Source organism: Oreochromis aureus, linkage group 5 (genome assembly GCF_013358895.1).
Source record: "Oreochromis aureus strain Israel breed Guangdong linkage group 5, ZZ_aureus, whole genome shotgun sequence".
Taxonomy (NCBI): Eukaryota; Metazoa; Chordata; class Actinopteri; order Cichliformes; family Cichlidae; genus Oreochromis; species Oreochromis aureus.
The window spans coordinates 39064312-39086818 of record NC_052946.1 but is presented as its reverse complement, the minus strand read 5'-3'; the positions used below and the strand labels follow the sequence as shown (position 1 = coordinate 39086818).

General features: G+C 38.8%; 1 protein-coding gene across 2 annotated transcripts; it reads right to left on the bottom strand.

The window, feature by feature from the left end:
• Positions 1 to 1965: 1965 nt before the first annotated feature.
• LOC116314351 (butyrophilin subfamily 3 member A3-like) lies at positions 1966 to 19744 on the bottom strand. 2 transcript variants are annotated; one of them, XR_005613143.1, is made up of 6 exons: positions 19608 to 19744; positions 16550 to 16882; positions 13006 to 13278; positions 5141 to 5233; positions 4547 to 4581; positions 1966 to 4465 (listed from the first exon to the last, which is right to left on the bottom strand). XR_005613143.1 is itself a non-coding variant. In XM_039612622.1 (5 exons), exons 1-4 carry the CDS (start codon positions 19696 to 19698, stop codon positions 5160 to 5162), a joined length of 771 nt encoding a protein of 256 aa, XP_039468556.1. In that variant the 5' UTR covers positions 19699 to 19744; the 3' UTR covers positions 1966 to 4465; positions 5141 to 5159. The 2 variants fall into 2 exon arrangements, 1 of the variants encoding a protein (XP_039468556.1); XM_039612622.1 differs by lacking the exon at positions 4547 to 4581.
• Positions 19745 to 22507: the final 2763 nt, after the last annotated feature.

The window sequence follows — 22507 nt, the reverse complement described above, 5'->3', positions numbered from 1 at the left end:
AAGATATAAACATATTCTACTTAGTTGGTAAGAACTTCGCTTTTAGCTTTATTTAGAAAGCCTTAAGTTGGCTAGTTATGTATCGGGCTAACGTTTCAAGCTTTCACTTGTGTGAAGTAACTCACATTACGGCTACTGCTAAGTAATGTTAGCTAAGTTCACAGCATATTCCATTAATTACCATGCCATAACTAACTGTAATAATAGCGCTGCCGTATTGCATCACACTCAGTGCATTTCAATAACTTATCCTGCGAGTTTGCTAGCTAGCACATACTCATAAATTATTTACTCGGACTTATGTAAACTCCCCCGAAGTTTTGCTTTTACACTTTAAGCCTCATTTTATTTCTCTATCTGATAAGAAAACTATTCAATCAGACAGTTATTTTTTATAGTATATAAAATATATAGTTATATACAAGCGGCAGAAATGGGCTTCCTCCGAAGAGTGGCTGGCCTCTCCCTTAGAGATAGAGTGAGAAGTTCAGCTATCCGGGTGGGGCTCAAAGTAGAGCCGCTGCTCCTCCACATCGAAAGGAGCCAGTTGAGGTGGTTCGGGCATCTGACAAGGATGCCCCCTGGGCGCCTCCTGGGTGAGGTTTTCCGGGCATGTCCCACCGGGAGGAGGCCCCGGGGCAGACCCAGGACACTCTGGAGAGATTATATCTCTCGGTTGGCCTGGGAACGCCTTGGTGTTCCCCCGGACAAGCTGGAGGAGGTGGCTGGGGAGAGGGAGGTCTGGGCTTCTCTGCCCGGGCTGCTGACCCCCTGACCCGGCCCCGGATAAGCGGAAGAAAATGGATGGATGGATGGATGGATAGTTACTTTTTGGTGACTGAAATAGAGTTACAGTTTCAAGCTATTTTAAGCACCATATCCAAAATTCAAGAACTTCTCAAACCTTGAAAATACAATATTAAAATCCATTAATTTTCAAGCATTTTAAAGGATTTCAAGCACCTGTACAAACCCTGAGAGAAGATCATTGGGACCCTGTCTCACAGAGCCTCCAGCATCAAAGAGTCCCCCAAATCCCATCATACACAGTTCTCCCTGCTGCCCTCAAGAAAGGTTTTGCAGCATCAAGTCCAGGACAACCATATTTCAATTTCATTCCCCGCACCATCAGACTCTTAAACTCTTAATATCTCAATATTTATTTGTCCTAGTATACTGTACATGTTTTTTCCTAACAATAGTGTACAGTGGTCCCTCGCTATATCGCAGTTCACCTTTCGTGGCCTCGCTGTTTCGCAATTTTGCATGCTTTTTTTTTTTTTTTTTTTCTTTGTTTTTTTTTTTTTTTTTTTTTTTACAGCGCATTGTGTTCTGCGTCCTAATTGGCTGTAGACCATTATCAATCAATCTCGTGTCGTGTCTCCTGTCCAGTACAGAATGCGTTCAGCTAAATCTTCAAAGTCACACTGCTAGCGATCAAAGTGCTGCACTGTATGTTTGTAAGTTTTCTCTCCAACAAACACAACAATGTCGACAAAATATCGTCAACCGCGGGCGCCTTTGGTTTCATTCTATAATATTGGACTTGATTTTCTACGAAGGTTTGAACTTTGAGAGTATTTAAACAAGAGACAAAAGTGAAAATGTTCATGCCTGTTTGAGAAAAGTGTATAAAGTGTGTAGTGAGCGGTTTTACAGCCTTAAAACATCTATAATAATTGTAAAAAATAAAGATGGCTACTTCGTGGATTTCACCTATCACAGGTTATTTTCAGAACGTAACTCCTGCGATAAACGAGGGACCACTGCATACAGACACATTTCTCCCATATTCATGTACATATCGTAGATTCTTTTTTAAAATCCCTTTTAGAATTATTTATTTATATTGCACAGTCCGATGGTGAGTAAATGCACCGAAATTCAAATTTCATGTGCACTAACTGCTGCATGTTCTGAATGACAAAGTGGATATTCTAAAAGTTTAAAAACATAAAAGTTACAATCATTTAATTCATGTTTTATTTGGATGATTACAGAAACCTTTAAGCAATCTGTGAAATGGCGTGATGTGAAATAGTCATTTAACAGCATGAACACATTCCTAATATCCATCATGAACAGCATACCTCACAGACTGGCTTAATATCTTTAAATTATTTTTCAAAAAGAAAACAGGCTTAAAATAATACCAAAGACATATGCATACTACAGACACATTTCACAAAAAGCTGACCTTCATTTAGAGCAGGTTCGGGGTTTGTCTTGTTATCAGTGCCCATGTTTAACTGAAGCACTGTGAGCAGTTAGATGTATTTCAGTTCAGTTTACCTTCAGATATTCATCAACACATGATGATTCACAGATGGCAGTGAAGTACTGTGGAAAATGCAGCCTGATCATCAAGCATAATTCATGGGCAGCATGACAATGGGGATTTCAACTTTTATTTTCAAAGGTCAGGTGACCACAGTGACACATCATTCAGAATAACCAATTCTAAAGAAATATGAATCGTGGTTTGGGGAGCAATTTTCACTAGCTGCATGTTCCTCAGCCTTAGCTCTATGTTTCTGAATCTTGTCAGTTCACTTGTTTTTCTGTCAGCAGGATTATACAAACCAAATATCATTAAATTGATGGACACCTAGAGCAGTGTTTCCCAACCACTGTGCCGCGGCACATAGGTGTGCTGTGCGAGATCATCAGGTGTGCCATGGGAAATTATTTAATTTCAATTATTTGGTCCAAAAATACAATTTAATAATTACTGCAAGTAATAAAATCATTGTTGGACATCTGTGCTTTCAATGCAATGACTGGTAGAGTAATTACTCTTTCATGTCAGTGGGTGACAGTGGGTAGCGCAATATGATCTTGTTAAATTAAGACAACAGAATTAGTGATGTGCGCGGTACGTGGCAGTTGCAAGATGTACAACAAAGATGGATAAATATTTGAAAAAAAAAAAAATAGAAGACTCCGAACTGGGCCCTGGACAAAATTTTAATCCAGAAGAGCCTAGTAGGAGCAGTGGTCAAAAGAAAGCAAAAACGATGAGCTCAAGGCAATACAGCGAAAGTTATCTTTCGTTTGGATTTACTTTCACTGGAGATCCGACTGCACCCACTCTGTTATGTTTGGTGTGTGGGGAAAGTTCTCAAACAGTGCCATGGTCCCAAGAAAGCTCAAATGTCATCTCCATACAAAACATCCCTCACTTCAAAACAAGAACACAGGCTATTTTGTTCGCCTGTGTGAACACGCTGAGAAACAGGTAACTTTAATGAGAGAAAGCACAATGGTGTCTGAAAGAACTCTCAAACCTAGCTACTTAGTAGCTGTACTTATAGCCAAATCAAAAAAAAAAAAAACACATCGTAATATAGACATTAATGCCACCTGCCTACAATGCCATTGTGAATGAGATGCTCAGACCTGACGCGGTTAATGAAATAGCCAGAGTCCCGCTCCCAGATAACACAATTGCCAGACGTATCAATGACATGTCTGCAGACACTGAAAGTGTGGTTTTGGAGAAGATACGCATCAGTGGGAAGTTTGCAGTGCAACTTGATGAGTCTACCGACAGTAGTGGACATTCCCAACTCTTGGCCAATGTGCGTTTTTTGGATGGAGACACCATTAGAGAAAACTTTCTATTTTGCAAGGCACTGCCAGAAAAAACAACAGGAGAGGAAATTTTGGGGGTTACACCTGAATATCTTGAACAAGGTGGATTTAAGTGGGACAACTGCACGAGTGGATCAGCAGCCATGGTCGGACACACCAAAGGTTTCGTTAGCAGAGTGAAAGCGATAAACCCAGATGTTATTGTTATGCACTGTTTTCTGCACCACGAGGCGCTCGTTGCCAAGACTTTCAGGCAGAACTAGCTCCTGTGTTGGATGATGTCGTGCGCAAACTTCTTCAAAACTTCGTTAAATTTGGGTCTTCAATTCCTGCCAGAATATCATCTTTGTGTTCTAGACAGGACCAGGTTTCACACTGAGTGAGTATAAACAAACTGAGGGACTAACTTGCCATTATATGTACTGTATTAGGCTACAGTGTGTCATTTTGAAACAAGATTCGTTAGTTATGTGCCACAGGATATTTTTTATCTATAAAATGTGCCACGACTCATAAAAGGTTGAAAAACACTGACCTAGAGCACTGACAAAGGAAGAATAATTTTAAATCACATTTGTTTCAGATCTGGATTCCAGTTTCATTACATTTTCCCACTAAGTAAAGTTAATAAAACACTGTTGGATATTTATACAACCTGGAAAAAAAAGCGATGGATTACACACTTATGCAAAGTCCAAGTGAGGCTGGCAAATTAACACCAGAAACACACTGGGTGTTACCGTTTTGATCCATCCTTTGCACAGCTTCAGATACAGCGGGATAATGTCAGCACTGGAGAGATTCATCTGTGTGGTCTTTTATTTTTAAGACAATCAGTTGCTCTACATCAGTTTTGTGACAGACCATGCAGCTGTGAAATTGCAGGGAAGAAAAAAAGTTACATCAATAAAATGATTTTTGCAATTGTTTTCTCTGTTTGTAGGGTCTTTACCTTATAAAGTGCTTTGAAGCAACTACTGTTGTGATCTGGAGATATATAAATAAAACTGAATTGAAATGAAAATCACATCTGTCTTGATCGTATGCAGACTGTATAAATTACATTAATTTCTCTTATACATATTGTCTTTTTTTTAAATCCCGGTGACAGTTAATGTCCTGTTATTTTTTCTGCTCTGCCTGATTTGCCTTTCACTATCTGTCATTTCTAGGACAGCCTCACTAACCTGCTCTGTTAGTGATCGTGATGATACACGGTTGTTTCTTTAAAATTGAGGTTTTAAAATGTCTGTCAGGTCTAAAGTTGCTTCTGATCACCATCATTAACTTCTCTGTTGATCCTCGTCAGTATTTATACATTTTCTTTTTAGACTATCTTGACTAATACTAGAAGAATTGTCTTTATATCTGGATCCTGAAACAATGTTCAACAGAAATGTGCTCAGAGTTTTGTTGAAAAAAAAAAAAAAAAAAAGAGAGTCAAAAAATGAACATATAATGTGGATTCTGTGCTTATATAAACTATTAAGGGGACAATTACTTTCACATCATGGGTAAGGTGACACACTAATTTATTCAAACTTACCTCGGCCTTTGCAGTAAAATTAAACAGTAGCAAAAATTCCAATCATAACTGAAAGAACAGTAGCTGTAATTTTCCCAGTCCCAGATCGGGCACCTGAAATACACAACAAACATGAAGTTACTCTTATGATGGAACAGCAAACATGTACTGAACATATGTTTTGAGTAACCTAATGTATATGGCAACAAAAAGCAGTGACAAAACATGATTTGCAGATAAAATCAAAATGATCTGAAATCTTAAAGGGGTCCAATGAGAATAAAGCCCCTTTTCCATTAGTAACTTTTTCCATTTACTCGCCTAGGATGGACTGGTTTTCCATTGTAATTGAGTACCACCTAATGTGGGTGGTCATCATCATAGCAACGTGGCAGAGCGTCCGGTGAGATAATTAGTATGTGACACAAACACTACAACAAAGGTGGACATCGACATGCCTGCTGCTCGGTCTGTGGCTTTTCATTAGAGTCAGGGACCACAGCATTGTTTTTTGTAGCCATTACCCTCATTGCTCGGTTTTAAAAAAAATGGCAGTTTTGATTTTCATGAACGAGATACTGTCATGACTCATTGAGTGACACCACTGACCAGTCAATTAGTGGCATGCAGTCTGACAACGTTACATTTTAGTACCTGCTTGGATCGCTTGGAACCCTGGCCAAGCAGGTTCTATTTTAGTACTTGGTACAGGTACTGTGACCTAATAGAAAAAATGAAAACCATGAAAACCATGGCAGGTTGACCCGAATAGGTATTAATGGAGAAGGGGCTTGCAGCTATAGGTAGTGTTTTGCTGTGCTGCCAAAACGTAATGTTTCACATGACAAATTTTGATGTTCATCAAATACATTCTGATTTTACTCTAGGGTCTTTACCATACTACCTCACAATATAAAGTGCATTGAGGCAAAAGTCTTTGTTTGGTGAGCTTTTCCTGTTTATATTAATTGTCATTTCCTTAGTCTTGTTGAGGACTGCTGGGGCACCCTGGCAGCTTCAGCAACTACATCCCTCCATCCTTAGCTAAGCATCTCACTCAGCTAAAGTCCAATGCATTCAGTGATATTGCCCACCTACTTCTTTTGTCCCTCTTCTTCTGAATGGCCTTGGCGTGGCCTGATTAGCTGGTTAATTATATCACTACAGTGTCACTCCTGTGTGATAATTGATCAATATACTAATTTGCTCTGCCTCACAGAAACCTGGTTACAGCAGGATGATGATGTTAATTTAAATGACTAACCACACCCGAGTTATACCGAAAGTCAGAATCCTCGAAGGACAGGCTGAGGGGGAGTGGCAGCAATCTTTCAGCTTATTAATCACCCAAAGACCCAAGCAGAGTTTTAATTCATTTGAAAACCTGACATTGCCTTAGTAGCTGGTATCTATTGTCCTGTTTATCCTTACAGTTTCTATCCAAGTAAGAGTCAGACTTTCTATTTGATTAAGTGCTTAGTTAAGAAAAAATAATTATTGTAGGGTTGATTTTAATATTCATTTAAATGCTGAAAACAACAGCTTTAACACTGCATTTAATCTATTATTGGACTCAATTGGCTTCTGTCGCGAAGCATTTTCAATCATCCAGTTAAAAAATTCCAAGAATGTTTTTTTCTGTTAGTCTGGATGTTGTGTTTTGATTGGGAGAAATGTTTTGTCACCCACTCAAGTGATGTCTTCACTTCTTTTTCAACAGATTGAGGAAGTCACTTGAATGAATGATGAATTGTTTCTCCCACTGAAAAATGCATTTTCCAAATGAGCATTACCATACAAAATTAGGGAGAGGTGGCACAATGCAGCTTTTGAAATGAAAGAAAAACTACAGGACACAAAGCAAGATTTGCTGATCTTGTCAGGGATATCGATCATTAAGCAAAAATAGCTATAGGTCCACTCTTTGGAGAACTCCAAGACAACTGCAGATCTATGTCTGAGAAATCACAGAAACATGGAAATATAGCAAAAGAAGCAGCTTTGCTACCAGTGTGTTACTGGAAAGGAAAGGTGCAGAAGGAAAAGCAAGACCTACCCAAGACAGTTAATGCCCTTGAAATACCATGTCATTTTTGCCAAAGTCACACATGAGTCATACATCAAGTTTAAAGAGCCACAGTGAAAAAGTTTTTGCCCCTCTCATGATTGATTGTGTTATCTTTGTCTAACATTTGAATTTGTTTGATGAAATTTAAGTGTGACAAGCATTAAAAAAAAAAAAAAAAAAAAATCAGGAAGCGGCAAACACTTTTTCGCACCACTGTAAGGCACAACAAGTGTGTTGAATTTTTAAAGGAAAAAAAATTAACACAATGACATCTCAGCAAGAGCTGCAAGAAAAGAATGGTGTGCAAGCAATGCTCACAGAGACATCCAGACATCTTGCATGTGGACAAGGAAACCGATATACTTGTGTTTATGAATAATGACAGCGTAGGATTTCTGGAGCTCAGAAATCTAATGCAAAATAAATAGTTGGCTATACTAGGGCTTGAAAAGCAGAATGTCTTTTATCTACTGTGCGAATAGAAGGTTCTATATATGACAGATGTATTCTGGATAATGAAAGAACATCCTCTCCAGCTGCAAGAATAACAGAAGTGGACAAAGACCAAATTTAATTTTACTAAAGAAGATATTGTGATCATCATGGATGACTCAGCACCTCGAAACTCCTGGCTAATTGGGAGAATCACAGAGACAATCGTGGAGAGAAAGGGACTTTTACGTCATGTTTGTATGAAGACTGAGACTGGCTGTCTGAACACACCTATCAATAAAATGGGTCTTCTATAACACTGTTGCTGCACAGCAAGAAGGTCCTGAGTTCAATTCCATCATCAGGCCGGCCTCTTTCTGTGTGGAGTTTGCATGTTCTCCCCGTGTTTGTGTGGGTTCTCTCTGGGAACTCCGGATTCCTCCCACTGTCCAAAGACATGCAGTTAGGGGATAGGTTAACTGGAAACTCTAAATTGCCCACAGGTATGAATGTGGGAGTGAATGTGAGCGCGAATGGTTGTCTATGGACTGATTCTTATATAGCGCTTTTTTTACTCTCTCGGAGTACTCAAAACGCTGTACAGTGGCCCCTGGCTATATCGCGGTTCACCTTGCTGTATCACAGCCTTGCTGTATTTTTTTTGTGCAATTTTCCTTTTTTTTTTTTTTTCAAAACAGCGCATTGTGTTCTGCATCCTGATTGATTGACAATGGTCTACAGCCAATCTCGTGCCATGTCTCCTACAGTGCAGAATGCGTTCAGCTTATCAAATTTACCTAAATCTTCGTTCGCTAGCAGTGTGATTCAGAAGTGCTGCACTGAATGTTTGTAAGTTTTCTCCCCAACAAGTTTTCATTTTCCCCCGTACAGACTTACTATATACAGAACTTTACTAACTTCAAGTGATTGTCATGAAATATCTTTATCATGTCAATGAACTTTACAACTGATGAAAAACTAATATTTGAATAACACTAGAATGTAATTGTGATAGGATAGGATAAAGGACCCACGCACACGGCGTTTCACGTTTAACATATCATCATATCTGCGGCCGTACGTTCCGGACACTTAGGTGAAGGTTGATCATCACCTGGTGGTGAGCTGGATCAGGTGATGTCAGGCAGAGCTTCACCAGCATTCCAAGGGAGACTGGAGTCTGCATGGACCATATTCGGCAGCTCCAATGCTGAATCTGCTGCACTGTGCTGCAAGGTGGTTGGAGCTCTCGATTTACCGGTCAGTCTATGTCCCTACCCTCACCTACGGTCACAAGCTTTGGGTAGTAACTGAAAGAACGAGATCACGGATACAAGCAGGGGAAATGAGCTTTCTCTAAAGGTTGGCTGAACTCTCCCTAGAGAGAGGGAGGGGCTCAGAGTACAGCTGCTGCTCCTCCATATGGAAAGGAGCCAGTTGAGGTGGTTCCAGTATCTCACGAAGATGCCTCCTGGGTGAGGTGTCCTGGGCAAGTCCCACCGGGAGGAGGCCCTGGGGCATCACTTGTCTTGTCTTGGCATCATGTCTTGTTGTGGTGTTACTGGTCTTTGTGAGAACAAGCTTTCGACAGTTTACAGCACATGCTGCTCTGCTTTTTTTGAAAATTGGACCTTGAACAGCCAGTATCATGCTCGGTAACACTGCCACGTGAGATTTTGTTAGCATTTTCTGTCATTTTGTGTTTTATCTTGTTCACAATCCTGCATCACATGTGCTGCATCAGATGGTTAAAGAGATTCGTATTAGATTGTTTGGATTCTCAGTTCACCGCTCTTTTCCCAAATCCATGTTAAGTTCTCCTGTCACCATTTCTATCACTATGTCCTTGTGACATTTTCAATCAAGGTCAAGGCAAGGTTTTTGGACTTTTTAAAAACATATAGTCTTCTTTGTCCCCTCATTAATTACCAGATGTTGTGACCTATTGAAGTTCAGGTTCTGACTGGGGTCAACATACAATCAGATTTATCATTACTCTGGAATCTCACTAACTTTATGTTGGCATGCTGCCTTTGCAGATGCTTGAAAAAAAGTTGCCATTTTATCAACAGTTATTTGTGGTTTGGGTGCAGTTTGCATTTTACAGTCACATTCTTGTCCTTTCAAACAATAAAAATAAAAGCGACACTTGTATCACTGCTCCTCAAAAGCTGTGGCTCACTCCACTACCTTTCTCTTCCCTGCTCAACTGCAGTCATTAGATTGTAGCACAGGAAAAAAGGTGTTCTTCATAATTGTTTTCTATTCACAATTTATCTGGAACAAATAAAAACATTTCTTTTCTTGTTAACTGTAATTTGATTACAGTAACATGTTACAGAAAAATGTAAAGTGGTTAAAAAAACCACTTTGCTGTGGAACATGTTACACCCAACACTGGTATACACTCTGTCCAGCCAAAAAATGGTCACCATCTAGATTTAAGTAAGAAAATAGAGAAGTGTCTTCCAGATTAAGCAACATTATGTGCCCAAAAAATAAAATCAGCTGAGTATAATCTTTCCATGGGGGATTTTTTTTCCTTCTTTTATGGCACAGGCATATTCCAAGATGACAACGCCATGATTTGTCAGACTCAAACTTAAAGAGTGGTTCAGGGCGCCTGAGACATTTTCACTCATGGAATGGCTTCCAGGGTCCAGACTTTAATCCCACTGAGAATCTTTGGGCTGAACCGAAGACGACTTTACTCAGTCATCCGACTCTCTTGGTGAAAATTTAAAGATGGATGGAAATAAACAATGTGACTGTGAATAAATCTATACTCAGCTGTTCCCTTGCCACAAGGAGTCACTACAGCAGGCAGCTCCACATATTTAATTTGGCAATGTTTTTGAACCAGATGCTTTTCCTGACACAACCCCAAAGAAGGTTTGTGTCTACAGCTGGAATTAAAACCAGCAACCTTATGCTTGCTAAGCAAATGTTTTGACCACTACTGCAGTCTAAAGAGCTTGGAAAGAAAGCAACTGGACTTCTCCAAGTTTCGTGAAGACCTCTATGTCTGAGAACTAGGACTGGGCAATATATCGAGTTTTTTAAATATATCGATATATTTTTATACGAGATATGAGATGTGACAATATTGTGTATATCGAAGTAGTCTATGTTACGTTACAACTATACTTGTGGAGCCGCAAGTTTGCCTCTCTTTCGTCCACTTTTGTCTCTATGCTAAGTTACTCTGCCTCGCCTCTCTCCTTCACTGAACACCACCGCCTTCAGAAACCTTTCAAAAAATATGTTTTAGTTCGACTTTGCTAAGCTACAGAGCCGCACTGCTTGATGGATTGTCGGAGCATTACGGCTACCGAGGAGCCTCGCGGAGTAATACGTACTCTGCTTCAACGTAATATTACCGTATTGTGTGCGTATAAGGACCATAAACGGCACCTGTCCAGAGACATGGTTACAAAGCGGATTTCAAACTCCAGGCTGTCAGTCACGCAGTAGAACTTGGGAACAGAGCAGCTGCAGAATCTGTCTTTGTTATTATGCTCAGCGTCTCTTAGTTTACATTTTGACTGCACAATTGTGAGCTTTTTGTTATGCACAAAAACAACATTGTTTTAGTTTATTTATGGAGCATTATTATTTAATAAATGCTGATAATTTATTTCTGAGTAATTTTTTCTTGTACATCTGCACTGTATGTTAATAAAAGTGCCTGTGTGACATGTGGGACACAGCTTTGACTAAGAACTTTCTTTTTGTTCTTACTTTATGGCTTAAAAAAATATCGAGCTATATATCGTATATCGTCATCCAGCTAAAGCAGGGCTCGCAAAATTTCAAAAATCCCTGGTAGCCCTTCGGGCAGGCACTCTTCAGTTTTTGGTAGCCCAAAATAAATTTAAGTAGCCCGAATAAAAAAAAAAAAAAAAAAAGAGGACAATTTCTTGATTGATGTTTTGTTTCCTTTACAATATTATACATTAAAGTATAATATTGTAAAGGAAACAAAACAACAATCTAAAAATATTTAAAACACAAATTACAATCATCAACTCAAATATTTGGTTCTAATTGAACAGAAATTTCTATGAACTTGCAAGAACTGTGTAGAACATGAATTTGAAATTTCCACTGAAATCACAGGTAAGAGGCAAGTGGAACCAAGATCTAGGACATTTGCTTTTTGAAGTTTGCAAAGACTGCTAAATTCTGCCAATGGTAGTTCACTCTTTGCAACATAGTACGCTGTTCTAAACAGATTTTTCAGGACTTCTTGTTATGCTTTGTTTATTTTTAGTACTGCAGACTGAGCAATAATGCATTTCTTGCATTTCTCATGGATTCTGATGGGGTCTTTCTTAAAATGACTGGTCCCAGTAACAAAGGCGCTTGTCGACTCAGAAATCGAGGGAAACTTACAACACACCCGGCAGAACATGATGTTATTTAGCTCGTCATATTCCAGCCACATAAATTCTTTTGTCCATGAAACCAAAAAAGCTGCGCTTTCCTTTTGCCTCATAGTCCGATTTGTCATAACTTTTCCGTTTTGTGGTCGGCTTTTCTTTGGCTGCCTCTTCTTCACCCTGACCTGTCTTGTTTGGCTCTGCAGAACTAAAATACCTGCGTAAATCCATCTGCTCTTACACACGTACTTACATAACAATCAGCAATTCTCTGCGCAATCAACCTCTATCACATGTTTAAGCTTGCTGCAGGAGATTTCACTTGTCATGTTTTATAGTAAGCTAACGATTGATAAGACTATGCCAGAGGAATTGGTGCGCAATTAATCGGTGACTTAGCAATCAGTGCTGCCGCTCAGTTTGCTTGATTGCAAAGTGAAAGTGAAAGCAAAAAACAAGCGCAAATTCAAACGCGATTTCAATGTGTCACATATTGACAGTGGCTCATCGATGCCGATGACATAATTACTCAGCTACATTTGCAAAAGAATGCAAAAGCATTGACATATCCTTCCTTCCCATGATAACCCGACAGGCAGGGCTGAGATGGATTTTGGTAGCCCGACTGGAAAAATCGCTAGCCCCGGGACGTCGGGCTAGCGATTTTGCGAGCCCTGAAAAGAATATCGAGATAAGAATTTTGGGTCATATCGCCCAGTCCTACTGAGAACCTACACAAACCACTACTGCACTGCATAATCTTGTCAAAATGAAACAATCACGCAGTAAATGTATGCAGTCATCAAAGCTAGGGGTGGTACAACAAAATATTAGAGTGGGACTTTTTTTGTTTTCCAGACATTTGACTGCATGTCCTTATGATTTTATTTATTTAACCTTTGTTTCTATAACAATGTCATTCTTTGCAATCAGGCTGAGCTCATATTCACATTTTTGAAAAGCAATAATTCTTTAAAACATTTAAATATTAAAATGCCACTCACCATTCAAATATACATAGATTTTCGTATGTGACCGATGGTGAATTTCCTTCTGTGTGGCAACACAGTGATAGTAGTCAGTCTTTCTTACAGTAGTTTTTAGTGTGACGTAGAAGTCCTCTCCTCTTTTAAGGGTCTGATCCTCAGAAGGAATGGTTTGATTCTTACTATCCTGCCACTCCACTGTAGGTCTAGGGTAAGCACCCTTAACGTCACACTTAAGCTGCGCCCCGTTGTTTGTGTGACCAAGAATTGTGACAGAAGGGTCTGCTGCACCTGTAAACACATAACAGATGACAGTCAATTTTTGTTTTCTTGTTCAAGCACTCTGAGTGGAGATGTGGTTACAATGTGTTTCAGAACAAAAAAAAAGTACTGCCTTAACTTTACGCAACAACACAGTTTGAATCCACACTTTTCTTAAACTTATAGGTGGATGTTATTGTAAATTTGAATTACACTGAGAGGGATGAGATACCTTTTGAGCATATGTAGCTATTGGACTGAACAGCCATGTCCAATGAACACTGCCAATGCCTCGATCAACAACAGATTCATGGTTCCTCAACTAATTATGAATAAGGCAATGTAGCATGAAAAAAAATCTGTAAATATTTACATAAAAATGTTTAACATTTGTTTGGGCTGTTTCAGACAATCTGTAAATGCTTTGCAGGGTTCTAATCAAAAGACATTAAGTTTTTGGTGGATCAATCGTTACCAGTTTAAGTTCATATATACACACTCTAGAATGTGAACATCAGTGACGTAATGACAAACAGGACTCACCTGGGTCGTTTCGGACCTTTAACCTTTTGACACGCAGAGGTTATATGCGACCCAAGTTTACATGTAAAAATTAATAAATAACCATACTGTATATTTTTACTATGACCGTAAATATAGGTACGCCTTTATAATACGTCATTTCAAAGCTTAGACGTTCTTTTTTCGGCATGTTTATGAATCTCAGTGAGGATTTACGACATAAAAACAGTAACGTCTTAATTTACGGCAGTAAATATCTCTTAATCTTATTGCTAGCCTGTCGCATGACCGATAAAAAACAGTTTATTGGACTAAAAACAAACTTTTAAAGACAAACATGAGCTCGATTTAAAGAATAAATATCCGCAAATTAACTTCAGCTCATTTGAGTTGAACCGGGAGTAAAAATAACCTGAAAAAAACTTAATTTATTCTCTCGTTAAATTTTATCGGAGCTACGCAAACTTCAAAACCTCCGACATTAAAATCTGTTTTTAAGTATTGATAAATAATTTTACCTGTCAAGTTTGGTATCTCTGAAATCTCTAAAGGCCAACGACCAGAGTTAACCAATCGGTATCTCTCTCCGACATAAGGCGACACACTCTGAAAACCGTTAATCAAAGCAACCAATCAGAGAAGGACAGGTTCACGTTCGCTAAGTGAATGTTTGGTTGACAGCTGTTGTCATCAAATAGAAAGCCTTCGTAGTCCAACTACTCTCAGTTTGAAACCTAGGAAAATCACCTTTCTGACCATATATAGAAATTACTATAGTTAGCCTCGCTGTTAAATGAAATAAACAGAAAAATCAAAGAAAACAATTTTATCTGTCGAAATCACTTGATTAAATTATGATACATATATAAATCTTTATTTTAATTATTTGGGACATGGTTTTTTAGTAGAGTATAGCATTTAAGAACATTTGGAATGTAAAAAAATAGAATAATTCCTCATTATTTGTTACCTTGGGGATATTTTTGTGGAGTTGTGAAATAATTTGTTTGAGATTTTTTGCTTTGCATATTGACATAATCTTTGAAATATCATAGAGCCACTGCTGTATATCAAAATGAAACTTGGCACATTTATTGTAAATAAAATGAAGAACATATCCTGTAAATTTCAGCCTTGTAGCCCTCATAATGAATGATTAACTGTATTTAAAATATGAAGTAAAAGCTTAAAAACAGCAGGGCTTCAGTCATTTCCTGTATAAGCCTCAAGCAAATGATCTGTGTTAGAGCTAAAGGTAAAACTGACAGACTACATTAAATATCACAGATTTTAGTTCACACTGATCAAACGGGCAGGTATCAGCTCTTTATGGTTCAGAAATAATTTAAAAGTTTATTCTGGTAGTTACAGACATGCAGACGTACACATGACTGTGAGAGGCTCTAACAGATTAATATGGGCTCTGAAAATGGAAGAAAAATATTAGAGGTGACTGTGGTCTCATCAACTTAGCAGTCAAATAATACTAGAGAAAAGAAACTCAGAAGTGTTAAACTGTTATGTTACACATATTTAAAAAATAAAAAGAAGGCACAGTCACAGATTCCATAAATGTGCATATACATTTACTCAAGAGGCTGGTTTATGGTGCTGGATGTGCTATAAGCACACATTTAGAAAACACTTTGAACAGCTTTGTGTCTGATATATCATGAGAAGTGAATATTTATTTTTTTGGCGTTTATAGCTGCATTCACAGAGATATAATTTTCATTTTCTGAATGCTCTATGAGCACCTCAGTAGAAAGGTGCAGGACCAGCATGCACATGGGAAGTTCTGGGGGTACGTTCCAAAAGTACCTCTTAACTATACCTAGCCTTGGTTTTAATGAAAGATGGGTAGAACCAATAAGGAGTTGGGAAAAGAGAAAAGAAGAGGAAAAGAGGTGAGAAGAGGCATGCGCCTCAGTGGGAACGACCTTACATTAGTCTCTCCTTAATGACATGACACTAGCTGTCTGCTGTGTAGAGACTACGATCTGAGAAGCATTAAAAACTGTGCATCTTACCACACTGTGTCCTATCTCTGCTGTTTTATACATGTCAAGAACAGCCTGTGAAAAATATCCCTTCATTCCAAAAATGGGTATGTTAAAAAAGAAGGAATATTTAGGGTTCTTATTTAGGGTCTAGTACTAACGTCTGCAGCAGCACAAAATCTCCTTTTGATGTTAAATAGCTGTTGCGGTACTGAAGCTGGAATCACGGCATATGTATTTGTAAGATTTAAATGAGTCACCCTAATGTGAGTTAGAAAATGTGTGGCACAGAATTTATTGCAAATATCAGAAAATTATGTCTTCTGCCTGTCGTGGTTGTAATATTTAGAGGAGGAGAGGTTATCAGATTAGATGACTTTGAGCACGGTGCCAAAACTCTCTGCCCTAAAACTCTTCACTCGGTCACGCTGAGTGTTTAGAGGCGACCCACACCCGCTCATCAATAATCCGGGGATTTTACTAAAACAAACAAATGAACTGAACCAAGTTGTTGTTTTCTCAACAGTGAGTGATTTCTCTCTGCTGTATCTTTGTAAATAATTTATAATCCAGTGTTCAAAGATCACCCTGCAATTGCAGCATAGCAATCATTTGTCCTGTTTAGCGATTCCACCCTATAGCCAATAATAAAATAATTCCTGCATCCAATACTTTTACTAGATGGCCTTAAGTAAAGGTGTTTATGATAATCCTAAAGTAATATAGCAAAGAACATTAATGCAAACTAAAAATAATAAATGATTTATAAAAGCACTCACCAACAACAAGCTCAACAAGGAATGTTTTTTTGCTGTTTGGAAAAAAACACGTGTAGTTTCCTTTGTCCTTCAATCGGGTGTTATTTATTCTTATGGAGGCATTGCCATCCGTCAGCTTTTCCGGAAAATGTGAGACTCGACCTTTGAACTGATCATCTTGATCTGAGAGGCCATTATTGTGATGGGCACCCCTATCATACATGAACACCTGCTTTCGAGGATCTGTTCCTTCCTTCTTCCAGTCAAACTTCATTAACTCAATGTTCTCAACGTTGGTGTCAAAGAAACAGGGTAAAATAGCATCATCATCTTCTTTCACAACCACAGGCGTCCCTGAAAGGCAAAATATGAACAAAACAATGTATACACATACAGAGTTAGAAGAATAGAAGGAAAGTCAGGTATAAGTCACGGGCAGCCAATCAGAAGAAAGCTGGCTTATAGCTACGTTTTTCAAATGTGTTTGTCATGCCTCCTTTCAGAAGCTAAAGAAGTTCAAGGTATTTTTACTTTTCGCATGTTTTAGAGCATGCTGTACCTTTTACAGAATATTCTGTATAGTATTTGTTATTATTTTGGTTTGTTGAAAAAAAACATACATTTGTTTGAAGGAGACTGGACTGGTTCTTATATAGCAGTTTTTTATTCTACCTCAGCATTTAGGGTGCTTTATACACCTTGACTCATTTACCCATTTATACAGATACTTTTTTCTATACTTTAGTTAGTGCATTCTGTTGTTAGATTAATTGTTTATCCATCTTTAGGAATCACCAGTCAAAACACTTTGTCTTTTGGTGCATTTATTAAAGATGGTCTGAATGTATGAGATGTATGAATATATGAGAATTTGGATCTTTCTGATTGGTTAAAACTGGTGGGGGGAAGTTGACAGTTTTGCAAGAACTGAGCTAAGAGCTACATCATCAGGCCAAGACACTGCAGTCTATTTACACCTACAGGCCAGTGGACACTCTTTCAATGATGAGGATGTACACATCCTGGACAGGGAGGAACGCTGGTTTGAGCGCGGAGTCAAGGAGGCCATTTATGTGAAAAGGAAAGACCATCTCTGAATCGAGGAGGGGCCTAAGGGTACATCTGTCACCATCTTACAATGCTGTGATTGCTGTCATTCCCCAACTCTCTGTGAATAGTGCTCATGGCCATTGATCAGTGGTCTTTGATCAGTGAGCTTTGATTAACACTTTTTGATCAATGGTCATGAGAATTTGCATATTAATAATCGAGGAACTCACCTCCCAGCCCATTGTTCCTTTAGTGATGCTAGGGATTCTCACTGTATCGAAGAGAACCTTAGGATTTCTTTTTCCTACTGCAAGTACTTTAGAGAAATAAGTGGCTCTCGAGTATTTTACTGTGTCATTAAAGGTAGATAGTAGTTCTTTTAAGTGGAGCTTATGAACCTCAAGTTCTGTGGCTTTCCACAGGTGCTCAGTTTTGCAGCAAATTTGCCTAAAGCTGCAGATAGCTTCTGCGAACCAGGGCGTGGATTAAACAGTGCTACCTTTCCTGATTTTAAGAGGAGCCATTTTGTCTAGAATTTTTTGACATTGCGAATCGAAGGAGGCAACATGCTGCTCTATATCATCAGATTCAGGTAGATTATTTTCAAACAATTGCACAAATTCTTCCACCACAGAGTCAGTAATTAATCGTGAATGCTTCGGTGCTTCAATGCTTCAATGGGTTGGCTGTAGCTCAGTCAGTAGAGCAGGTCATTTACTGATCGGAAGGTTGGTGGTTTGCTTCCTGCTAATCTACATGCTAAATATCTTTGGGCAAGATACTGTCCCCACTTTGCTGCATGCATCCATTGGAGTGTATGAATGTTAGATAGACACTAACAGCTTAGAAAAAGTGCTTGTGTGATAGAATTAGTTGTATAAAGTGCTTTCAGTGCTCAGATAGAGTAGAAAAGCATTGTATAAGAACCAGTCCATTTACTATTTACATGAACAGAGGGCAGAATATCATAGGTAAAGGAGAGATCAAATAAAAGATATTTATGATCGCTAATAAAAATGTCCTCACAACAAACTCGACCAATATCCAGACACAGTGATAGAATCAGATCCAGGGTGTGGCAACTGCTGTGTGTTGGCCCAGTCACATGTTGGGCAAAATTAAGAAACTCATAGCCAATCCTGGTGGTAGAAGGGATTAGACCTCTTCATCTTCATCATCTGAATCTCAAAAGATTTAAATCTTTTGAGATTCAGATGATGAAGATGAAGAGGTCTTCACCAGATGACAGAAAAAGGAGTTTCTAGCAACAACAGTCAGCCCACCTCCATGTCCTGAAAGAAGCGGTGTGGTTAGACAAAAACAGTCTGCTGTGTACAGTTCATAAAATGAACAAATTCCATATTCCGCTGACCGCTGCCAAGTTTCAGAAAGGTGTCATATAATTGTTGGGGTTTTCTCTGTTTTCTTTGTATTATTGTAGGGTCTTTACCGTACTATATGAAGCACCTTGAATAAACCCTTGTTGTGATTTGGCGCTATAAAAAATAAAATTTAATTGACCCCCCAAACTAGGATTAGTGGCTCCACCAGATCCCTGGAACAACAGCATCAAGATCTCTGTCCAGAAGAGTGCAGTCATAAAAACAGCAAAGACACTGCACAGGCCTCTGGTACCTACAGGACCCGAGCTTTAAGGATGAAGCTAAAATAAAATGAGGTATTTAAAAAAACAAACAAAAAACCTTCGCATAGCGGGCACAAACAAATTTCATATTCGGGCAGAAATCAATGTCATACTGTCGGTGTCTCAACAGGAAGGAAAGCAGATGTCTGTTTGTAGGAAGCAGCACACTAACAGTATCTAATGGCGCATTTATGTATTGTATAAGATGCTGCTCTCTCATTATTTCAACACTTTAACTGCGTTAAAAGCTGATGTCACAGGTGTAAATGCCGCAGTCATCCACCCACTAACGCAGCAGCCTGAGCAGCGTTAAAGCTCCATCCGCTGCTGTGAAACATGACAGCGCCTGCACACATGATCAGTCTAAATCAATGAGTTTCTTACCGGATTCAGCAGCAAACGTCAGTCCGGACAAAGTCAGGAAACAGAAGCTCAGAAACAGAAGTGGTAGAAGCTCCATGTCTGCAGAAATCATCTGAGGATCAAACGTTACAGTGTGTCTTTAATAAAACGGAGCTCGTAGCCACTCCTCCCACCGCACTGACGCACTCCAAAACACTTTCAGTTTCTATTCTGTGAAAGCCATAAAGTGTATGTTGTGTGTATGTCATCAGTGCCTTTGTGATTTAACTTGTATAATAACAGTGACAGTTAAACAGAAATGCAGTGTGTGTAACAAGGGCCACTTGGTAGTTTGCTGCCCTCTGTTGTGTAAAAGGTAGTGTGTGTGAGGTGAGGTCAGCTCTCTTCTGTGGGAATTTCCAGAGACGATTAACTTGTGCGTGTTTTTGGACTTTGTAGAGTGACTACAAGTTTTTAATTTTTGAATAAATTAAGCTCTAGTTCGACTGTGCGTGGGGAAATTGAGCAACATTGTAGGTATATTGGGTGTTTGTTTTTTGGTTTTTTTTGCTTGTTTGTTTGGTTTTTTTTAGATTTGTAATTATTTGTTTTAATGTTTTAATAAAATTGATCGCTTTATTGTGCAATATTTTAATTGATAATTTATTAGTTTTGCAGCTGCAGCATTTGTGCTGTTTCTGTTGTCCTTTTTTGTTTTGTTTTTGGTTTGGTTTGTTTTTTTGATTATTTGCAATTTTGTTTTGGTTTGTTATTCCTAAATATCGGCATTTTTTTATTCTGGTGTAGGAAAATACTTTTGAGAACGCACTCCAGAACTAATAATATGAAGGTGATAAGGAGATATATCATACTTAATTCAAAATACTGGACCAGCCATATTTTGTAAGGTCTGTTTAAAGCAGACTGAAAAAAAAAATTCAAGATCAAGGAGACTGGAAGGGGGATACTGAAATACGAGATTTCCCCTCATGTCTTGTCTTTCACTATGTAACAGTTGTGTCATCAGACGTCACACCTGTGAAACATACCAATGAGGGACAATTCATAATCCATCTTTGATCTGGATCATGGATTTACACCTTGAAAGGTGTATAAGGAACTGTTGGGATTTATGTTTATCTGTATAGTTAATATCTCATAATTAGCATCACATATTTGTGTTTTATAATACACTGCACGTTGTATATTGTGGAGACATTTTGGAGATGGACTGTTAACCGGATATTATTAAAGAAGACAGAGAGGGGCCCATTCTTTAAGGAATTTGAGAGGGGTGAGGGGGGGGTTGCCTCATTAGTGGAGGCATCAGAGGGCCTGACTGGAGGACCTGAGATGGTTGTCTTGGTAACGGAGGTGTTGCGACCATCTCCAAATAGGGAGATACCCAGAAAGTTGCAGAAGAAGAAATGTGTGCCGAAGTGCTGGATTTCAGTCAAATAAGGAAAACTGTGGCTTTCCTCCATCTTTTGACCAATCACCTTAGAGTCCTCTTTATCACATATAATAAAAAGGATTTACTGTCTGGGTGTGATGCTCTTTGTTTGTTTGGGTCTTTTGGGTGTTTGGGAGCGAGCAGAGAGAGGTCTTTGTACCACAGACCTTCAAATATCTCTAAAATTAGAAATATCCTGTCTCAGAGTGATGCTGAAAAACTAGTTTATGCAGTCATTACTTCTAGGCTGGACTACTGTAATTCATTATTATCAGGAAGTCTTAAATACTCCATGAAAAGCCTTCAGTTAATCCAAAATGCTGCAGCAAGAGTACTGACAGGGACTAGAAAGAGAGAGCAGATTTCTCCTGTTTTGGCTTCCCTTCATTGGCTTCCTGTTAAATCCAGAATTAAATTCAAAATCCTGTTCCTCACATACAAGGTCTTAAATAATCTGGCCCCATCTTATCTTAATGACCTTGTAGTACCATATCACCCTATTAGAGCACTTCGCTCTCGCTCTGCAGGCCTACTTGTTGTCCCTAGAGTATTAAAAAGTAGAATGGGAGGCAGAGCCTTCAGTTTTCAGGCCCCTCTTCTGTGGAACCAGCTTCCAGTTTGGATTCGGGAGACAGACACTATCTCTACTTTCAAGATTAGGCTTAAAACTTTTAATAAAGTATTTAGTTAGGGCTGGACCAGGTGACCCGGAATCCTCCCTCAGTTAGGTCTAGGCTGCTGGGAGATTCCCATGATGCACTTACTGTTTCTGCTTCAGTCACCTTTTCTCATTCTGTGTTTATACATCACTACTGTGTTCATTCATTACTTACTATTAGTCTGGCTGTCTCCCACAGTGTGTCTTTGTCCTGTCTTCCTCCGCTATCCCCGGATCAGTCATGGCAGATAGCCATCCTCTCTGCCTGTCATACAGCACAGTGTGCACAGCTTAAGGAGTCAAAGAAAATGTTTTTGCTAAAGCATCAACTTTCTTCAAGTGTTTCTAACATGCAGAACATTTAGAAGAAGAAATATTCTCCTTGTCAGGTGCCAACAGGAGAAATTAAGTAGTATCAAGTGCTATTGGTGATCACTGCAAATCTGCACACTCACTGAAAACCACATTACACTTCCACAAGAACTGAAATGATGATCCCAACATTCAATTAAAAACTGAACATTAACACTCTGAGGAGTCTTTGCATTGTCGTTGCTCAACTAATCTTATACTAGGAAAAAATCAGTAATAACAGTGTTTGGGTGACAGTGCAGTCTCACACTGCAGCAGTGCCCAGTCCTGTTCCATTATGTATGTTTGCAGATCAAGTAACAAAAAATTAAACACATGAAAAACTTAAAACCAGGAAGAAAAGAAAAAGAAAAATGATTTAAAAGATAAGTTTCAATTATGTTCTATATTCTATGTGTTTCTAAAGAAAAATCTCAAACCCACACAGTAAGCCAGAGTGCACCCTCAGGCTAATCTTCA

Bases quoted from the DNA above. Each gene is read 5' to 3' on its own strand.
- LOC116314351 (XM_039612622.1), bottom strand. From the start codon at position 19,698: ATGATTTCTGCAGACATGGAGCTTCTACCACTTCTGTTTCTGAGCTTC. The intron at 13,279-16,549 runs GTGAGTGCTTTT...ATGTGTTTACAG, and splicing joins CCTTGTTGAGCTTGTTGTTG to GTGCAGCAGACCCTTCTGTC. The intron at 5,234-13,005 runs GTGAGTGGCATT...TGTGTATTTCAG, and splicing joins AATCTATGTATATTTGAATG to GTGCCCGATCTGGGACTGGG.